Raw genomic sequence first — 20,160 nt, forward strand, 5'->3', positions numbered from 1 at the left:
TGAAGCAGAAAGTGACTCACAATTGAATGCGTCAATCAGTCCTAATTTATGTCAAATACTAGCATACCAAATCTCGTTCTTTTATCTGAAAAAATAAAAAATTATAAGGGTGAGTCACTTTTGAGGCGCATCCGGTATAATATTTTAGAAAATTTCTAAAATATTTATTTCATCGGTTCAAATTGCCACCGACTTCTTTTAAATCCTATTATTTTCACTATACTTTTTGACCATAAAAATAATATCCCATTTCATATAAATTTCTTTTAAGCGTTCAAAAATACTTTGAAAACACCCTTTTTGAAGAAAAGAAATCTCGTAGCATAAATAAAAAGCCCTTTAGGGTTATTACTATGTTACTGGAAAGATAGTTTAGCAAAATATATTTCCATAAAAAAAGATAAATGATTACAGTTATAATAAAAGGAAAAACTCGTAAATAACGGACGGTTTATTTTTTCCGGCAAAAATTTCCGTCAGAATTGAAATGTTCCCCTCTAAAATAATCAAAATAGATTTTCTTTCGCGAAAAACTCATAGACGTGCCTGGGGTCGCAATATACGTCCCCTAAAAATGTTTGAACTTATTTAAGACTCACTTATTTAAGACTCACTCTGTATATCATACCCTCAGAGAACGATCTAATGACCAGCAAAATGTTGTTGATAAAACAGTTTTAGTTTTAATAAATATCCTGGAATTTCTAAAATATTCCATCACTTCAAATTGCCATCAACTTCTTTAAATCCTATTATCTTCTTAATTTATTATAAATTTCTTTTTAACGTCAAAAATACTTTCAAAACACCCTTTTTGAGGAAAATAAATCTCGTAACATAAATAAAAAACCCTTTAGTGTTATTACTAAGATAGTGTGGCAAAATATATTTCCATAAAAAAAGATAAATGATTACAGTTATGATAAAAGGAAAAACTCGTAAATAACTGACGGTTTATTTTTTCCGGCAGAAATTTCCGTCCGAATTGAAATTCTTGCCTCTAAAATATTAAAAATAAATTTTCTTTTATAGGTATTCGACTCGCGCGGTCGATTCCTGAAGGAATTCGGCCAGTACGGAAGTGGAGAGGGCGAGTTCGACTGTTTAGCTGGCGTGGCCGTCAACAGGATCGGCCAGTACATAATAGCCGACAGATATAATCATAGAATCCAGGTAAGTGTGACATAACATCGACATTACGTTTTAGGTACTTAAAAATGTTAAGACATAAAATCGACATTACAATATTACGAATACAGGGCGTCCCATTTTCGTATGTTTTATGCGGTTTCTCGTTGATGAGTAGAGATTAGAGATGAGCAAAACTGCGATTCTCCAATCGCAATTGAAACTGCAATTGCAATTTTTAAATTGCTGCGATTGTAACCTGCAATTGCGATTTTAATACTTAAATATTGTACTAGGGATATAATTGTCTGTGTATGTACCTAGAGCCTGTTATAGCTTAACAGTTAAAAAAAGTTAATAAAAATCAGTTGTTTAGTGTTTAAGTTTTTTTAACATCTGACAATTTGACTAGAAATACCAAATGTGTGGTACCAAATTATTCGTACAAAAATGCTTTTTCTAAGTAAGGTAATGAGCAACCTTCGTTCCATTTGAAAACATTGAGATATGATTAAAAATACGATTTTGGGCATTTTTTAATCGGCCAGGACAACAAACGAAAAACAATAGACAATCTAATCTTTTTCCAAGAATCCTTGGTTAAAAATTAGTGTTTTTAACACCGCCATGGCACTCTAGATTGAAATATAAAATACGATTTTTTTAAGCGTAAATGACAGAGTATTATTGTGCGCGTTCAGGGAACACAGCCGCTGATCGACCGTTGAGAATTTTGCTCAGCGGCTGACTGTTTTTGTGTGTAAAAATAGACCGTTCAGGGAATTCGCTACAACCTAACCTAGCCACTCAGCCGCTGACCGTCCCTGAACGCTCACATTTTCTATCGAATAAAATGAAAAATCAAAAGTTGTAGTCATTTCCGGTGAAACAGGAAGGGATCGAAACGAATTGCATACATTCAATCAATCCTAATTTATGTCATATATGCTAATATACCAAATCTTTTTTTTTATCAGAAAAAATAAAAAAGTTATAGGGGGCGAACTACTCTTCAGAAACACCCTGGGATTGAATCGCTATTTGTTGCTCATCTCTAGTAGAATTACAAAAATGTAGTTTTCACATTAATGTGCTATTTTTTTCATGAAACCAAAGTTGTTACACACAGATTTGTCCTAGAGCTCTTAGTTCCTGAAATAGGGCAAATTTGAAAATTTTCAATTTTTCGACCCTCTTCGTATCGCGGTTATCCTATAAGTTATCGAAAAGGTAAAAGCTAAGTACCGTGGAGTTTTTTAAGGAGTATCCAGTGGCGTAACTAGTTTTTCGCTGAGAGCTGTCATTTTCGAAATAAGACTTTTTTTATTATTTACTTTTTGTTAAATGGGGCACCCTGCCTATCCTTTTATTTTATTTATCCTTATCTATCCTTTTATTTTATTATTATTTGTCTCATTATGAGATTATGAGCTAAAAATATACTATACTCTATACTTTTTTTATTAAATAAGGTAAAAATGCATGATTTAACTTTTTGACATAAGTCAACGTAGTTAAAGAGTATTATTATATTATATATTTAATTTAATTATATAATTGTGCTTTCCATCGTGTTTTCTTAATAAACTACTTGTACAACAATTCTACACAGAAAAAACGTGAAACAGGCAATAACCAAAATTTGACATCGAGTAAATTACTTGTTTTGATTACCTAACCAACCGCCTATGTTAAAAGGTTAAAAATGCATATTTTTATCTTATTTATAAAAATTAGCATAGAGTATGTTATATTTTTTGAAAAGCTCATAACAAGGCAAATAAAATAAAAAAATAATAATATACAGGGTATTTCATTTAAAAAAAAAACATTAGTTTGGGTCATATTTCAAGAATGACCTATTCTACCTGAAAAACTATATAGGTATCGGACTCAGTTTTGATCTTTTCAATCTATACTAATATATAAAATCCTTAAGTGACTGACATACTGATTAATCACGATCCTGCTCAAACCACTCAACGTAAGAAGCTCAATTTTGGCCTACAGGTTGATTCTAGGGTGTAGAGGTTCGATAAGAAGAGATTTTTCGAAATTCCAGTTCCAAGAGGGTGAAACCACCCCACAAATATTACAATATTTTTTATTTAAAAAACGGTTAAGTTTCCGAAAAAACGCTTAAACACGTATATTTTATTTTGTTTTTTACATATTTTAAATTTTTTAAAAATGTATACAAGGTGTTTCGAAAAATCTGGCCATTGATTGATCACGATCCTGCTTAAAGCGCTTGACGTAAAAAGCTGATTTTTGGAAAACAGATTGACTTTAGGGTGTAGAGGTTCGATAAGAAGGGATTTTTCGAAACTCGAATTCTAAGGGGGTGAAATCCCTCAAATATTAAAATATTTTTTATTTAAAAACCGGTGAGTTTTTCGGAAAAACTATATTTATTATATATAAACACGTATATTTTATTTTGTTGTTTTACATATTTTAAGATTTTTTATAAATTTATACAAGGTGTTTCATAAAATATGACCATGAGTTATCACGATTCTGCTTAAACTGCTTGACGTTTAAGGCTGATTTTTGGCAAACGGATTGACTGTGGGGTGTAGAGATTCGATAAGGAGGGGTTTCTCGAAATTCCAAGAGGGTGAAAACGCCCCTCAAATATTACAATATTTATTATTTAAAAAACGGTTAGTCTTTCTGGAAAACGCTTGGACAAGCATAATTTATTTGTTTTTTTTACATATTTTAAATATTTTTAAAAAATCATACAGGGTGTTCCAAAAAGTTGGGTAATTTCTTAACCACGATTCTGCTTAAACTGCTTGACATAAAAAGCTTATTTTTGGCAAACGGATTTTTCGAAAGTCAAATTCCAACGAGATGAAACTACCCCTCAAATATTACCAAGTTATATAATAACTAGTATGTACCCGCGACTTCGTTCGCGTCGAATTAATCATTTGTAATGGTGATGATAAAGCAAAGCAAGAATTTCCAATAACATACAAACTAAGATAAAATTTTCTTACATTTATGTCAGCATGAGAAAAAACAATATGGCGATATTATTATATAACTTGGTATAATATTTGAGGGGTAGTTTCATCTCGTTGGAATTTGACTTTCGAAAAATCCGTTTGCAAAAAATAAGCTTTTTACGTCAAGCAGTTTAAGCAGAATCGTGTTTAATCAATTACCCAACTTTTTGGAACACCCTGTTGATTGAATGAAACCCCCCATGATTTTTTAAAAAATTTCAAATTATGTAAAAAAACAAAATCAATTATGCGTGTCCAAGTGTTTTCCCGAAAGGCTTGCCGTATTTAAATAACAAATATTGTAATATTTGTGGGTCGTTTTCACCCGTTTGGAATTTGAAATTCGAAAAACCCCTCCTTATCGAACCTCTACACCCCACAGTCAATCCGTTTGCCAAAAATCAACTTTAAACGTCAAGCAGTTTAAGTAGAATCGTGATTACTCAATGGTTATATTTTATGAAACACCCTGTATAAATTTTAAAAAATCTTAAAATATGTAAAACAACAAAATAAAATATACATGTTTAAGAGTTTTTCCGAAAAACTCACCGGTTTTTAAATAAAAAATATTCTAATATTTGAGGGGTAGTTTCACCCCCTTATAATTCGAGTTTCGAAAAATCCCTTCTTATCGAACCTCTACACCCTAAAGTCAATCCGTTTTCCAAAAATCAGCTTTTTACGTCAAGCGCTTTAAGCAGGATCGTGATTAATCAATGACCATTAATCAATTTTTCGAAACACCCTGTATACGTTTTTAAAAAATCTTAAAATATGTAAAAAAAGAAAATAAAATATACGTGTTTAAGCGTTTTTTCGGAAACTTGGCCGTTTTTTAATTAAAAAATATTCTAATATTTAAGGGGCGGTTTCACCCCCTTAGAATTCGAGTTTCGAAAAATCCCTTCTTATCGAACCTCTACACCCTAAAGTCAATCCGTTTTCCAAAAATCAGCTTTTTACGTCAAGCGCTTTAAGCAGGATCGTAATTAATCAATGACCAGATTTTTCGAAACACCCAGTATACATTTTTAAAAAATCTTAAAATATGTAAAAAAAGAAAATAAAATATACGTGTTTAAGCGTTTTTTCGGAAACTTGACCGTTTTTTAAATAAAAAATATTGTAATATTCCACCCCCCTTTTTCCCCCTTAGGGGATGAATTTTAAAAAATCCTTCCTTATCTTACGTAAACATCATAAAAGGAACCTCTGTGCAAAATTTCAGCTTCCTATGGTTAAGGGTTTGGTCTGGACGTTGATGAGTCAGTGATGAATGAATCAGGACTTATTTATATATATTTATACAGATTTATATATATATATATATATATATATATATATATATATATATATATATATATATATATATATATATATATATATATATATATATATATATATATATATATATATATAGATATCGCCATATTGTTTTTTCTCATGCTGACATAAATGTGAGAAAACTTTATCCAGTTTGTATGTTAATGGAAATTCTTGCTTTGCTTTATCATCACCATTACAAATGATTAATTCGACGCGAACAAAGTCGCTGGTACACGCTAGTAAGTTATAAGATAACCGAGATACGATGAAGGTAAAAAATGCATTTTCAAATTCGCCCTGTATTTCAGAAACCAAGCACGTTAGGGCCTTACAGATTTATTGTGTGTTCCCCTCTGTTGATCATACAGTCTCAGGGCTTTGACAAAAGCCAGTATCTGAGACGGCTCCACAAAGGCCAGCTCTCAATTTCCGACATCAGCCGTACCAAAGTTTATGACTTAATGGCACGAACGGTTAATGTCTCGACGCACTCAGTGATAAGGTGTTCTAATGTTTATCCATTTTCCCCGCAGAATCTGCATTCGCCATTGTTTCTCAGCTTCAATCTAATGAGGTGTTCGTTGAGGAGGCAATGACCTGTTAGAAACCCCGTGACACTCCGAAGATGTTGATTGTTCTCTGTAATGCTTTATTGGCAAAAAGATCTAGATTCAGACCTCTTTGCCCTTCTTATCTCTTTATTTTACTCAGTTAAATTTCTCGGTGTAGAGCTGCCATTCGCCGCTGGATTTGGCTCTGTTGAACAGTCGTCGGACCTCCGATCTAAGATCGGCCAGCTTCTTGTTCTACGAAGGCTTGTTGTTACTTTTTTGTATACCCTTATGTAGCAATTAGATTCATACGCATCCAATATTGCACCACTACCTTCCCCTGCATACAGGTGGTTTCTAGCCCTACTTGCATCTAATTGGTTTAAGTTGTCTACGAGATTGGCGTGGTATAGATCCCAATCTGTTCTTCTTGGATTCCTTCGAATTTCTGTTTGAACTGTGTAAATAACTGTGTGTTAATATAATTGTAAGTTCCCGAAATTACCCTGGACGATCTACACTGCCTCATATCTGAGTGTATTTTGAAAACATTTTTTTAGTTTGTTTTCGGTGCAAGCGTTAAATACACAAAAATCTATAATAAACTTTTTCTAAATCTACCGTAATAACAAATCAAATTAGGAAATAAAAACAAACAAAAATAAAAGACTAAGATTTTCATAAAAAAATCGGCATTTTAAACTTGTTAACTTTGACATTTCTCTCACATATAGTTTATTTGAAATTGTAAATACGTGGTTTATAACGACAATTTCACTCGAAATAACAAGTGTATGGTACCAAATTATTCGTAAAAAAATGCTTTTTCCATATATTTGCTAATGAGCCAGCCTCGTTCCATTTGAAAAAATTGAGATATGATTAAAAATACGATTTGGACATCTTTTATCTGGTCAGGACAAGATACAAAAACATTAGACGATCAAATATATTTTTCCAAAGCTCCTTGATTAAAAATTAGTGTTTTAAACACAGCCATGGCACGCAAGATTGAAATTTCTTCTTCTTCTTCGTCGTCGTCTCTTCATGTCTGAAGAATCGTGACATTATGGCTATGTGCAGCTGGTGATTTTGATCTTCCATCGTTGGTGATCTTCCGCCTCTAGGAGATTTGATTGAAATGGATGACCTGTAATATTTGCTATTTGGTCAAACCATCTCGATGATGATCGTCCTCTGGGTCTTCGGCCTTCTACTTTGCCTTGTACTATCTGTGTCTGTCTGCGAGTGATATGACCGAAGTATTGCAGGATGCGTCTACGGCAGATGGTGGATAATCGACCTGTGATGCCGAGTTTATTAAGAATTGACTGGTTGGTTCTTCGAGCTGTCCATGGGATACGGAGCATTCTCCTCCAGCACCATATCTCAAATGCATCTATACGGTGTCTATCAGCGCTCTTGACGGCCCATGACTCAGACCCGTATAGGAGAACACCAAAGATCGAACAAGGGTCTTGGATCTTGGGGATTGAAATTTAAAATACGATTTTTTTCAAGCAAAAATGTCAAAAGTTAACATATAATATGTCATTCTATTCAGAGTGACATTTTCTATCAAATAAAGTAAAAAAATACCAAGGGTGCCATTTAAAAATCAAATGTTGTAATAATTTCCGGTGAAGCAGAAAGTGACTCACAATTGAATGCGTCAATCAGTCCTAATTTATGTCAAATACTAACATACCAAATCTCGTTCTTTTATCTGAAAAAATAAAAAATTATAAGGGTGAGTCACTTTTGAGGCGCATCCGGTATAATATTTTAGAAAATTTCTAAAATATTTATTTCATCGGTTCAAATTGCCACCGACATCTTTTAAATCCTATTATTTTCACTATAATTTTTGACCATAAAAATAATATCCCATTTCATATAAATTTCTTTTAAGCGTTGAAAATACTTTGAAAACACCCTTTTTGAAGAAAAGAAATCTCGTAGCATAAATAAAAAGCCCTTTAGGGTTATTACTAAGTTACTGGAAAGATAGTTTAGCAAAATATATTTCCATAAAAAAAAGATAAATGATTACAGTTATAATAAAAGGAAAAACTCGTAAATAACTGACGGTTTATTTTTTCCGGTAGAAATTTCCGCCAAAATTGAAATTTTTGCCTCCCAAAAAAATAGATTTTCTTTCGCGAAAAAAACTTATAGACGTGACTGGGGTCGAAATATACGTCTCCTAAAAAGTTTGAACTGATTTAAGACTCACTCTGTATATCATACCCTCAGAGAACGCTCTAATGACCAGCAAAATGTTGTTGGTAAAACCGTTTTAGTTTTAATAAATATCCTGGAATTTCTAAAATATTTCATCACTTCAAATTGCCATCAACTTCTTTAAATCCTATTATCTTCTTAATTTATTATAAATTTCTTTTAAACGTCAAAAATACTTTCAAAACACCCTCTTTGAGGAAAATAAATCTCGTAACATAAATAAAAAGCCCTTTATGGTTATTACTAAGATAGTGTGGCAAAATATATTTCCATAAAAAAAGATAAATGATTACAGTTATGATAAAAGGAAAAACTCGTAAATAACTGACGGTTTATTTTTTCCGGCAGAAATTTCCGTCCGAATTGAAATTCTTGCCTCTAAAATATTAAAAATAAATTTTCTTTTATAGGTATTCGACTCGCGCGGTCGATTCCTGAAGGAATTCGGCCAGTACGGAAGTGGAGAGGGCGAGTTCGACTGTTTAGCTGGCGTGGCCGTCAACAGGATCGGCCAGTACATAATAGCCGACAGATATAATCATAGAATCCAGGTAAGTGTGACATAACATCGACATTACGTTTTAGGTACTTAAAAAATGTTAAGACATAAAATCGACATTACAATATTACGAATACAGGGCGTCCCATTTTCGTATGTTTTATGCGGTTTCTCGTTGATGAGTAGAGATTAGAGATGAGCAAAACTGCGATTCTCCAATCGCAATTGAAACTGCAATTGCAATTTTTAAATTGCTGCGATTGTAACCTGCAATTGCGATTTTAATATTTAAATATTGTACTAGGGATATAATTGTCTGTGTATGTACCTAGAGCCTGTTATAGCTTAACAGTTAAAAAAAGTTAATAAAAATCAGTTGTTTAGTTTTTAAGTTTTTTTAACATCTGACAATTTGACTAGAAATACCAAAAATACCAAAAAATACCAAACGTGTGGTACCAAATTATTCGTACAAAGAATTCGCTTTTTCTAAGTAAGGTAATGAGCAACCTTCGTTCCATTTGAAAACATTGAGATATAATTAAAAATACGATTTTGGGCATCTTTTAATCGGCCAGGACAACAAACGAAAAACAATAGACAATTTAATCTTTTTTCGAGAATCCTTGGTTAAAAATTAGTGTTTTTAACACCGCCATGGCATTCTAGATTGAAATATAAAATACGATTTTTTTAAGCGTAAATGTCAGAGTGTCATTGTGCGCGTTCAGGGAACACAGCCGCTGATCGACCGTTGAGAATTTTGCTCAGCGGCTGACTGTTTTTGTGTGTAAAAATAGACCGTTCAGGGAATTCCAATCTAAACTAGCCACTCAGTCGCTGACCGTCCCTGAACGCTCACATTTTCTATCGAATAAAATGAAAAATCAAAAGTTGTAGTCATTTCCGGTGAAACAGGAAGTGATCGAAACGAATTGCATACATTCAATCAATCCTAATTTATGTCATATATGCTAACATACCAAATCTTTGTTTTTATCAGAAAAAATAAAAAAGTTATAGGGGCGAACTACTCTTCAGAAACACCCTGGGATTTGAATCGCTATTTGTTGCTCATCTCTAGTAGAATTACAAAAATGTAGTTTTCACATTAATGTGCTATTTTTTTCATGAAACCAAAGTTGCTACACACAGATTTGTCCTAGAGCTCTTAGTTCCTGAAATAGGGCAAATTTGAAAATTTTGAATTTTTCGGCGCTCTTCGTATCTCGGTTATCCTATAAGTTATCGAAAAGGTAAAAGCTAAGTACCGTGGAGTTTTTTAAGGAGTATCCAGTGGCGTAACTAGTTTTTCGCTGAGAGCTGTCATTTTCGAAATAAGACTTTTTTTATTATTTATTTTTTTTTAAATGGGACACCCTGCATATTATCCTTTTATTTTATTTGTCTCATTATGAGATTATGAGCTAAAAATATACTATACTCTATACTTTTTTATTAAATAAGGTAAAAATGCATGATTTAACTTTTTGACATAAGTCAATGTAGTTAAAGAGTATTATTATATTATATATTTAATTTAATTATATAATTGTGCTTTCCATCGTGTTTTCTTAATAAACTACTTGTACAACAATTCTACACAGAGAATCTAACGTGAAACAGGCAATAACCAAAATTTGACATCGAGTAAATTACTTGTTTTGATTACCTAACCAACCGCCTATGTTAAAAGGTTAAAAATGCATATTTTTATCTTATTTATAAAAATTAGCATAGAGTATGTTATATTTTTTGAAAAGCTCATAACAAGGCAAATAAAATAAAAAAAAATAATATACAGGGTATTTCATTTAAAAAAAACATTAGTTTGGGTCATATTTCAAGAATGATAGTTCCCAGCGAAAATCTAGTTAGCTACTAAGTTCTACCTGAAAAACTATATAGGTATCGGACTCAGTTTTGATCTTTTCAATCTATACTAATATATAAAATCCTTAAGTGACTGACATACTGATTAATCACGATTCTGCTCAAACCACTCAACGTAAGAAGCTCAATTTTGGCCTACAGGTTGATTCTAGGGTGTAGAGGTTCGATAAGAAGGGATTTTTCGAAATTCCAGTTCCAAGAGGGTGAAACCACCCCACAAATATTACAATATTTTTTATTTAAAAAACGGTTAAGTTTCCGAAAAAACGCTTAAACACGTATATTTTATTTTGTTTTTTTACATATTTTAAATTTTTTTAAAAATGTATACAAGGTGTTTCGAAAAATCTGGTCATTGATTGATCACGATCCTGCTTAAAGCGCTTGACGTAAAAAGCTGATTTTTGGAAAACAGATTGACTTTAGGGTGTAGAGGTTCGATAAGAAGGGATTTTTCGAAACTCGAATTCTAAGGGGGTGAAATCCTTCAAATATTAAAAATATTTTTATTTAAAACCGGTGAGTTTTTCGAAAACTCTTAAACACGTATATTTTATTTTGTTGTTTTACATATTTTAAGATTTTTATAAATTTATACAAAGTTTTTCATTAAAATATGACCATGAGTAATCACGATTCTGCTTAAACTGCTTGACGTTTAAGGCTGATTTTTGGCAAACGGATTGACTGTGGGGTGTAGAGATTCGATAAGGAGGGGTTTCTCGAAATTCCAAGAGGGTGAAAACGCCCTCAAATATTACTAATATTTATTATTTAAAAACGGTTAGTCTTTCTGAAAACCTTGGACAAGCATAATTTATTTGTTTTTTTTTACATATTTTTGAATATTTTAAAATCATACAGGGTGTTCCAAAAAGTTGGGTAATTTCTTAACCACGATTCTGCTTAAACTGCTTGACATAAAAAGCTTATTTTTGGCAAACAGATTTTTCGAAAGTCAAATTCCAACGAGATGAAACTACCCCTCAAATATTACCAAGCTATATAATAACTAGTGTGTACCCGCGACTTCGTTCGCGTCGAATTAATCATTTGTAATGGTGATGATAAAGCAACCCAAGAATTTCCATTAACACACAAACTAAGATAAAATTTTCTTACATTTATGTCAGCATGAGAAAAAACAATATGGCGATATTATTATATAACTTGGTATAATATTTGAGGGGTGGTTTCACCCCCTTAGAATTCGAGTTTCGAAAAATCCCTTCTTATCGAACCTCTACACCCTAAAGTCAATCCGTTTTCCAAAAATCAGCTTTTTACGTCAAGCGCTTTAAGCAGGATCGTGATTAATCAATGACCAATTAATCAATTTTTTGAAACACCCTGTATACATTTTTAAAAAATCTTAAAATATGTAAAAAAAGAAAATAAAATATACGTGTTTAAGCGTTTTTTTCGGAAACTTGGCCGTTTTTTAAATAAAAAATATTCTAATATTTGAGGGGCGGTTTCACCCCCTTAGAATTCGAGTTACGAAAAATCCCTTCTTATCGAACCTCTACACCCTAAAGTCAATCCGTTTTCCAAAAATCAGCTTTTTACGTCAAGCGCTTTAAGCAGGATCGTAATTAATCAATGACCAGATTTTTCGAAACACCCTGTATACATTTTTAAAAAATCTTAAAATATGTAAAAAAAGAAAATAAAATATGTGTTTAAGTTTTTTCGGAAACTTGGCCGTTTTTTAAATAAAAAATATTGTAATATTCCACCCCCCTTTTTACCCCCTTAGGAGATGAATTTTAAAAAATCCTTTCTTATCTTACGTAAACATCATAAAAGGAACCCCTGTGCAGAATTTCAGCTTTCTATGGTCAGGCGTTTGGTCTGGGCGTTGATAAGTCAGTGATGAATGAATCAGGACTTACAGATTTATATATATAATATATATATATATATATATATCGCCATATTGTTTTTTTCTCATGCTGACATAAATGTGAGAAAACTTTATCCAGTTTGTATGTTAATGGAAATTCTTGCTTTGCTTTATCATCACCATTACAAATGATTAATTCGACGCAAACGAAGTCGCTGGTACACGCTAGTAAGTTATAAGATAACCGAGATACGATGAAGGTAAACAAATGCATTTTCAAATTCGCCCTGTATTTCAGAAACCAAGGACGTTAGGACCTTACAGATTTATTGTGTGTTCCCCTCTGTTGATCATACAGTCTCAGGGCTTTGACAAAAGCCAGTATCTGAGACGGCTCCACAAAGGCCAGCTCTCAATTTCCGACATCAGCCTTACCAAAGTTTATGACTTAATGGCACGAACGGTTAATGTCTCGACGCACTCAGTGATAAGGTATTCTGATGTTTATCCATTTTCCCCGCAGAATCTGCATTCGCCATTGTTTCTCAGCTTCAATCTACTGAGGTGTTAATTGAGGAGGCAATGACCTGTTAGAAACCCCGTGACACTCCGAAGATGTTGATTGTTCTCTGTGATGCTTTATTGGCAAAAAGATCTAGATTCAGACCTCTTTGCCCTTCTTATCTCTTTATTTTACTCAGTTAAATTTCTCGGTGTAGAGCTGCCATTCGCCGCTGGATTTGGCTCTGTGGAACAGTCGTCGGACCTCCGATCTAAGATTGGCCAGCTTCTTGTTCTACGAAGGCTTGTTGTTACTTTTTTGTATACCCTTATGTAGCAATTAGATTCATACGCATCCAATATTGCACCACTACCTTCCCCTGCATACAGGTGGTTTCTAGCCCTACTTGCATCTAATTGGTTTAGGTTGTCTACGAGATTGGCGTGGTATAGATCCCAATCTGTTCTTCTTGGATTCCTTCGAATTTCTGTTTGAACTGTGTAAATAACTGTGTGTTAATATAATTGTAAGTTCCCGAAATTACCCTGGACGATCTACACTGCCTCATATCTGAGTGTATTTTGAAAACATTTTTTTAGTTTGTTAGGCGTTCACATTTTAATTAAAAATAATGTTTTTCTGATTTTCAAAGTTTAGTGTTGATTTCATTTCTTGTTACTGTAGTTAGTAAACCTACAAAACATAATTATTATACGTTCTAAAGTGTTTTCTGACTCTCCTGTAAAATTAGTAAAATAGCGCTTATCATGTTTTTCCCCTGAATTTTTCATATTGTATAAAATTGTCATACAACAAAGACTACTAAACTAATTTAAGACACTAATCTATTTTTAATTCTTTTAGATTTTAAGACTACAACATTATTATTAGTTTATTACAATTTAAAACTTGGCCATCCATGTTAAATGTTAACCATTCTGCAGGTATTCGATCCTTCTGGAAGATTTTTGAGATCATTTGGCAGTCAGGGAACTGCGGACGGCCGTTTCAACTATCCATGGGGCATCGCCACGGACGCCTTAGGTTTCATTTATGTATGCGATAAGGAAAACCACAGAATCCAGGTAAGGAAAACATAAATTTCCGAATTTCCCCGCTAAACCGGGCGCAAAATGAATGGGGAATATAAGGAAATAAATTTTAAATCGCGCCGAGCACTATGCAAAGTTTTCATTATTTATTCCGCATTAATTTTTTTTCGGCCGCGTTGTTTTCGTATTTTCTAAACGTGAACCGAGTTAGCTTAACCGTAAATAATTAAAACTTTTCTCAACAAACTTTAAGAATTTAATTAATCACATCTTTTTAATTAATTATCTATTTTCGTCTGCCGCATAAGTAATTAACGAGGGGCTTAAGATTCTGTTGAACTTTATAATTGTACCGTTATAATAATAATATACAGTGTTTTAATAAGAACAGAATATTCTAAACCAATTTTCTAAATGGGCAGATTGATATCGATATAATAATTATTATTATGTTATGTATCATAAATCTTATCTGAAAAATACATTATGAAAATATACAAAACACTGAATTTTCAAGAATAAAGATTCATTCAAAATCTCGAAACGACTGGACAAATTTCAATAGCATAGAAGTTTATCCTCTAATCGTAATGTAAGCATTCAGAACGACAAAATTAGTGGTAGCAGTTTTCAATTAGTAGATAAAGTTAACAAACTTACCTTTTTCCACGAATTATACACATAATATCCCAATATTCCGTGGACATAGAACTACTACGTATTTTTGGAATAAAAATAACTTTATTGGACACAATTCACCTCCATAAAAAGTGGTTCATTTCTCCGCTAGGGGGCATCAAACTTTAAAAAAATAAACACATTTTTTCAGATATTTTAAGAACCGTTATTCCGATTTGAATGAGATTTTGGGTGTCATGTTTTGCTAAGTGTTTTAACATTTGGCTTTCACAAAAGTAAAGAAAAAGTACAGGAAGGGTGAAAACTACCCCCACCCCTACATAAATTTTAGTATAAATATTTTCCAATTCCACCGACGACAGATTTTCTGTTCGTAAAATGGTCCCTCTAGTATTTACTACTTTTATTGTCTCTTAATGCGTTAGTCAATTGCATCCATACAGAAAGCCTAATATTATAGTAGCTCAACCTAAGACGTTTATGGATGTAAAGCACCAGATGGCGGGGCGTATTTCACAGTCTTTTACTACAGAAAAATATTTTTTGTTACTCTGAATTTTGAAGCGACCAATAAAAACAGAGAAAATAAAAATCGATAATTTTCGGACTGTGCCAATTGGTTACTAATCGACCAGATACTTTTTGTCTATTAGATATGCTATAAAAGCTGGTAATTATACAATTCGACCATTGTAAATACCCGACAAATTCCACAAGGCCGACGAGGCCGATGCTTTTCACTGATAAGTTGTAAAAATGTTTGTTTAGATAATTTTCGAGATATATTTTCTTTCTGAATGCACATTTTTTAAAAGTATTTTGTTTTATTCTTTTCCTTTTGTCCGCTTGATCTACTATACTGGTCGCACGTATCGAAGTTCTGTTTCTTCTAGTTTTAAAAAATGTTCTTACTTCTTTGTAGTTGTAGTGGTTGTAGTGTAAAATCAGATTAATTTTATTAAGTTTAATTATAATGTTTAGTTTAGAATACCAGAAATAGTTTAGTAGTGTTTTTATAGTTTATTATTTTGTAGTTAAGTAGTAGGTGAAGGGATAATTTGGTTATTTTTTCTTTTTGTTTGATTAATTAGTAAGTTTGATAATTTTTTCAGTGTAGAATACAAGAAGTAGTTGTGTAGTGTTTTTATAAGAGATTATATTCGTTTATTTTGTAGATGAGTAGTAGGTGAAGGTATTCGGGTATTTTTTCTTTTTGTTTTTCTTCTAATTGTAGCAATTCTATTAAGTATTGTGATAGATACACTATATCTTCCTTCAACTTCGTTGAAAAGTGCGTTATCATATAATTTTGGTTTTCTGGTAGTAGAATATACGAAAAAAAAATCTGATCAAATTTATTTTAAATTAAATTAATCGAGTCTTATTAATCAAATTAATCTAGTCAAATAATAATAATAGTTAGTTTCTAAATACTATACAGGGTGAGTTTCCTACGATGTTCTCTATGGGTATCTCGGAAACTACTGGAGATAGAGAGTTGGTTAAATGGGGAAAGAATTGCAGTTTGGTGGGGTCATAAATATGGGCCTTTCGGATTTTTCGGAGAAGTTCAAGGCTTACTAGATGTTTCGAAAAAAACAAATTTTGGCTATTTTAAAACTTGTCTCTAATTCCATTATAATCTACCGTATGATCGAATAAAAAAATAATTTAATAATTATATTAATATATAATATATTTAACTGCGTCCACGATGGCTATGAAATGAAGATCGCTGTCATTTTATATGTAAAATTATATGGGAAATATCATCGATCGTCATTTCATAGCCATCGCTGACGCCGTTTTTATTCGATCATACGGTATTTTAGACAAAAAGTTTTCAGATAAAAGTTGTAGATATTCACATACCTAATGAGTCGTGTTTTCTGTTTTTTTTTTTCTAAAGCCTGCCATTTTTGACATATGACACAAACATTATGTTTTTTTTAAATGGAAACAATAGTTGGCCATGACTTCATAAAAAGCGCAATTTTTTAAGCTTTTCAGCGATATAGGTATAATATGTTTTTTTCGAAAAATTACAAGTTATGGCCAATTCTTTTCTTCCTTGGCTAATTTCCATACCAATAATACCATGCCAATTAGTTGGCATCAAAAATGTAAAAAGTTTTAATGTTTCCAAAAAAAAATCGTAAAATTCATAAAGCACTCAATTTAGAATAAAATAATCTAAGAATGAAATGATTCTTTTATAAACCTGCATTAAATAATTAAAATAGGTATGTAACTTTTTATTAAATATTAATTAACAGCAATTAGCATTATCATAAATTATAAATAATATACCAACATATCGAAATAATAATTTCTTTGTTAATACGGTTTAGAATTCTTAAAATAACAGGCAAAAATAATCCACAATTTACAATAAAATAAAAGTTTCGTTTAAATTTCTTAATCAGCTGATCACTATTAAAGTTCGCAGAAATCCGAGGCTATATTATTACATTACTCTGAGGAAAATAACGAAAATAATCGATATTTTTACTCCGCCCCGAAAGGTTCACGATTTTTCCTCCAGTTGGCAGCACATTTTGTCTAGTCGGTTAAGCAACTTTAAGAATATATAAACAAGGCTAATATTTAGCTTATAAAATAGTCAACTTTTGATTCCTAACGTGTTCCTAACCATAATTTCTTTTGATGGAAGATAATCAAAGGCCAAAATGACATTTTTCTGTTTGAAGTATAATTAGTGGAAAAGTTAAAAGTTTGATAACTTTTTCTACTAATTGAAAATGTCTACCATTAATTTTGACGTTCTGAATGCTACATTGAATTTAAAGGAACAAACTTCTACGCTAATTGAAACCACTAATTGCGAGGTTCTGAACGAATCTTAAGAGTTTACGATCATTTACAATGGCTAAAAACACAATTAATATTAATAAAATATAATAGCAACAGCTTACAGTAATCAGTTGTATCCAATATCCATAGAGAAACCCTAATATTTAGCTATAAAACAATAAACTCATGGTTCAAAGAATACAAGGTATGATCGATAGCGGCTCCAATTTCGTTCAGTTCGCGCATACAACTGTGACGTCACTAGGAAAATAATGAATAAATAAAAAATAAAAAAAGTTGACAGGAGATCTGCATTTTTAGGGTTATGGTTAAGAATTGTTTATTTTTAAGACTTTTTAGTTCGTTTAATTTAATAATTACTAAAACCAGCAGTTCCAAAAATATATTTAAAAATAATAATTATCTATTAACATGGATTTGGACGATAGGTAAGAATACTGAATTTATTTCTATATTCGGTATAAAATTGTTTATTAGGTTTTTAGTTTGCGATGTTTATGGTAAATAATTTTCATTTTCATTGCCTCTGAATTCACATGAGGACAGAGTTGAGGATATCTATGGAAAAGTAACCACAAGAGGAATTGTTACATCATTTAAAAAATATTGGGAAGTTTATTGTTTCCCATCGAAAAGTAGAAAATGCCAATGCAGATGAACGTATTGTAATTGTGATAGAAGTAATTCTAAGGGTGAAGTTTATTATAATTAGTGGAAGTAATACCAAGGGTGAAGTTTATTATAATTAGTGACCTCTGCTTCTTTTTATATGTAGAAGTTTCTGGTTTTGAGAATAAATCGGTTGAACGACACCCAAAATTTAAAGGAAGTATTTGCATACCCAGAATATGCCCATCAAGGATTATATAGCTCAAATTTCCTTTAATGGTAGGCAATTATTCAATGCAAATTAACTTTTTAAGTGACTAAAATATTAAATAGTTTACAATATGGTATATCACTAAAAATATATTACTTTTAGGTACAATTAGGGCCCGATACATTTCAAAAAGTAGAATATTATTTTATATTAAATGAGGTATTGTACTAACAATCAATTTATATTAATAACGGAGATTAAAAAATAACAGAATAAATAGTTCTTTTTTTTTATACTTCAAAAATAAGCTATAGAATACAACAGTATTTAAAAAAATAAATAAAAAGTGATGTTCCGGCCGAGATTCGAACTCCGGTCTCTCGCTTCCTAGCCCGACTCCTTATGCACTGCTCCACAGTAACTTGCTTAGCGATAATTCAATGACGGTATATAAACAAAAAAAACAGGTTTATAACAATATCTTGACGATTTGAACTGGCGCGCGGAGCGTGCTGACCAATAGCGCCTGTTATCACCTGTGACGTAGCGACCAACCTGCGCAATATCATACCTTGTATTCTTTGTACCATGCAATAAACTGTTGGTTTCTAACCACATTTTCTCTTGAGGGATGATAACAAAGGCTAAAATGATATTCCTCGCAAATTTTGAAGTATAATTAGTGAAAAAGTCAAAAGTTTGTTAACTTTTTCCGCTAATTGAAAATTCCTACCACTAATTTTAACATTCTGTTAAAATGGAGGAGCAAACTTCTACGCTAATTAAAACCACTAATTTATTCCATTAATTGCGAGGTTCGGAATGAACCTTGAGGCTTCAAAATTGTATAACATCACATATCACTTTTTGACGATCAAACTATTCTAAATCCTGTTTTCAAACGATCTTTCGTCAACTTTTTATTGGCTCGAACGTGTTTATAATTGTATATCTAAGTTACTAAGATATTCTTTTGCAATTTTAGGTCTTCCAATCAGATGGAACCTTCGTAGGAAAGTTCGGTGCGATAGGTAACAAAGAAGGTCAACTGGAACATCCTCATTACATCGCCGTCTCCAACACAAACCGCGTCATAGTTTCGGATTCAAACAATCACAGAATCCAGATATTCGACGTGAATGGAAAAGTTATTACGTCGTTCGGGTCAGAAGGATCAGAAGAAGGTCAATTCAAATTCCCGAGAGGTGTGGCCGTAGACGACCAAGGATACATTTGCGTGGCTGACTCTGGAAACAACCGAATCCAGATTTTCCATCCAGATGGTACTTTCCTGAGAGCCCTAGGATGCTGGGGCTCGCAGAAGGGCGAATTCAAGGGACTGGAAGGGGTCGCTATGACACCTGATGGGCATATTCTAGTGTGTGACCGCGAGAATCATAGAATTCAAGTGTTTTAAATTAATAAAAAAGAAAATCTAATCTATATTTGTTTCTATTTCAATTATACCGTGTGTTGTTTAACAATCAATAAATATATTTGCATTTCTTTAGATGATTTTTTATTCGTTTAATGACAGTATACAAAATACTAAAGACATTACACAAATTCCTTATTCTATGAGCGTAATCGTTAGATTACTAGTTATAGTAATCTAAATGATATCCTAACATTAACTAATATCGAAAAACAACGAACGACTCAGGGTCCCGCAATGAAAAATTTGTGACAAAATTTTAAGTGAAACTTTGTTGAAAAGCGCTTGTTCTTTATTCCTGAACCTATTTTCGTGTGCGATCTATTCGACCAGAAATCTTATTTGTGTTTGAATTGTGAGTTTCTGGAAT

General features: G+C 32.1%; 1 protein-coding gene across 1 annotated transcript in view; it reads left to right on the forward strand.

Moving 5' to 3' along the window:
* The window catches only part of LOC115891929 (RING finger protein nhl-1), a 223,138-nt gene extending 203,273 nt beyond the window's left edge, over window positions 1–19,865 (forward strand). The window contains exons 6-8 of the mRNA XM_030912536.1: window positions 1,033–1,173; window positions 13,954–14,094; window positions 19,341–19,865. Of these exons, the coding sequence (XP_030768396.1) occupies window positions 1,033–1,173; window positions 13,954–14,094; window positions 19,341–19,772 (714 nt within the window). The 3' untranslated portion in view covers window positions 19,773–19,865. The remainder of the gene's footprint in view (window positions 1–1,032; window positions 1,174–13,953; window positions 14,095–19,340) is intronic.
* Window positions 19,866–20,160: the final 295 nt, after the last annotated feature.

The sequence above is a fragment of the Sitophilus oryzae genome, unplaced genomic scaffold, assembly GCF_002938485.1.
Source record: "Sitophilus oryzae breed Bouriz unplaced genomic scaffold, Soryzae_2.0 scaffold_1203_pilon_pilon, whole genome shotgun sequence".
In the NCBI taxonomy this organism is placed as follows: domain Eukaryota; kingdom Metazoa; phylum Arthropoda; class Insecta; order Coleoptera; family Curculionidae; genus Sitophilus; species Sitophilus oryzae.